Below are 1,289 nucleotides of genomic sequence, written 5' to 3' on the forward strand. Positions count from 1 at the left end.
TATGGAGAACAGTTTTATTAGAAACTTTCTTAAATTTTATATGTGGGAATGATTTATGGAACGATAGTTCTCCGATTTTTAACCATTCTGAAAAATAATGTTTATGAAGAACAGTTCTGTTATAAACTTAGTCTGGAGGTAGAAAATTGACAAGATTTGTGTTAAAATCATAACATATTGTAAATCAAAACATTTTTTAGTTTTTCTTAATAATAAACATCACTTTATTTTATAAATTATTTAAAATTCGCACTATTTACATAAAATTAAAACTAAACTCTTACTTAATAGAACTTAACGCTAATAAATGCTCTTAAATACTTTAGTTAACTGATATCTTTGGTTAAATTTACGTTAAAATTTTAATTACTCCTTCCCTTATTCCGATCTTGGTCTATCCTGCACATAAATATCTTCATCCTCACTCTCGCCATCACTTTCATCATTTTCCGACAGGAATTGTTTATCCTCCTGACTCAACGTTTGAATACCACTACTATTATTGTTATTATTATTTGTTATATGATTTGATTTAATAACACTACGTTGATTGTTATGTGCCTGTGCTGTAGTGTGTAAATAGTGGGAAGAACGTTTTGCCTGATTAGCACGACGCCATTTAGCTCGACGATTTTGAAACCATGTTTTCACTTGACGATCGGTTAGCTTAAGTTGTAGAGCCAAATGTCTACGTTCTTCGGGCGATAGATATTTGAAGGAGTTAAAACGATTTTCGAGATTTTTAGTTTGTTGTGAGGTAAAACGTATTTGTCCACCTTTACGTTTTACACCAAAACCAGGCATATAGAAACCGGGATAGGCGGCATTACAGTATAGGGCAGCAGCGGCTGAGGCATTTGTCGGATAGGCTGGAAATATAAGAAAAACAAGAAAAATATACATTAAATCTTTATAAAAAATAATTTTGAGTAATTAGTTTTATTAATTTAAGTATTATTTTTATATAAATATGATATGTTTAATCATTTCTTTAAATTTGCGTAAATTTCTTATAAAAATCTTGCTTGTTATCACTAAAACTCCTTTTTCTATTTACTAAATAACAAAAAGTACTTTAAATTGCAACCATGCTTTTTTTACCCAATGTTGTTTATCTAATGATGACATTTGATTGGTTATTATTCTTGAATATACATACACACGCCCCCTTTAAAATAAACAGCTAAAGAGAGATAGAGAATGAGTTAAGCATAAACAAGTGGGTTTCTTTATATTGCTTTATTAAAATAATAAAAGAGTGAGGGAGATAGAGAGAACAAAAACAATTG

General features: G+C 29.3%; 1 protein-coding gene across 1 annotated transcript; it reads right to left on the reverse strand.

Moving 5' to 3' along the window:
- Window positions 1–255: 255 nt before the first annotated feature.
- On the reverse strand, window positions 256–869 carry LOC119608562 (hematopoietically-expressed homeobox protein hhex; the record flags this gene model as incomplete). Its single annotated transcript, XM_037963024.1, has 1 exon — window positions 256–869. A coding segment is annotated over one exon (491 nt), but the record flags the coding sequence as incomplete, so codon positions are not given.
- Window positions 870–1,289: the final 420 nt, after the last annotated feature.

Source organism: Lucilia sericata, unplaced genomic scaffold (assembly GCF_015586225.1).
Source record: "Lucilia sericata isolate MDLA Ls3-8-SP2 unplaced genomic scaffold, ASM1558622v1 Contig000850F_arrow, whole genome shotgun sequence".
NCBI lineage: Eukaryota > Metazoa > Arthropoda > Insecta > Diptera > Calliphoridae > Lucilia > Lucilia sericata.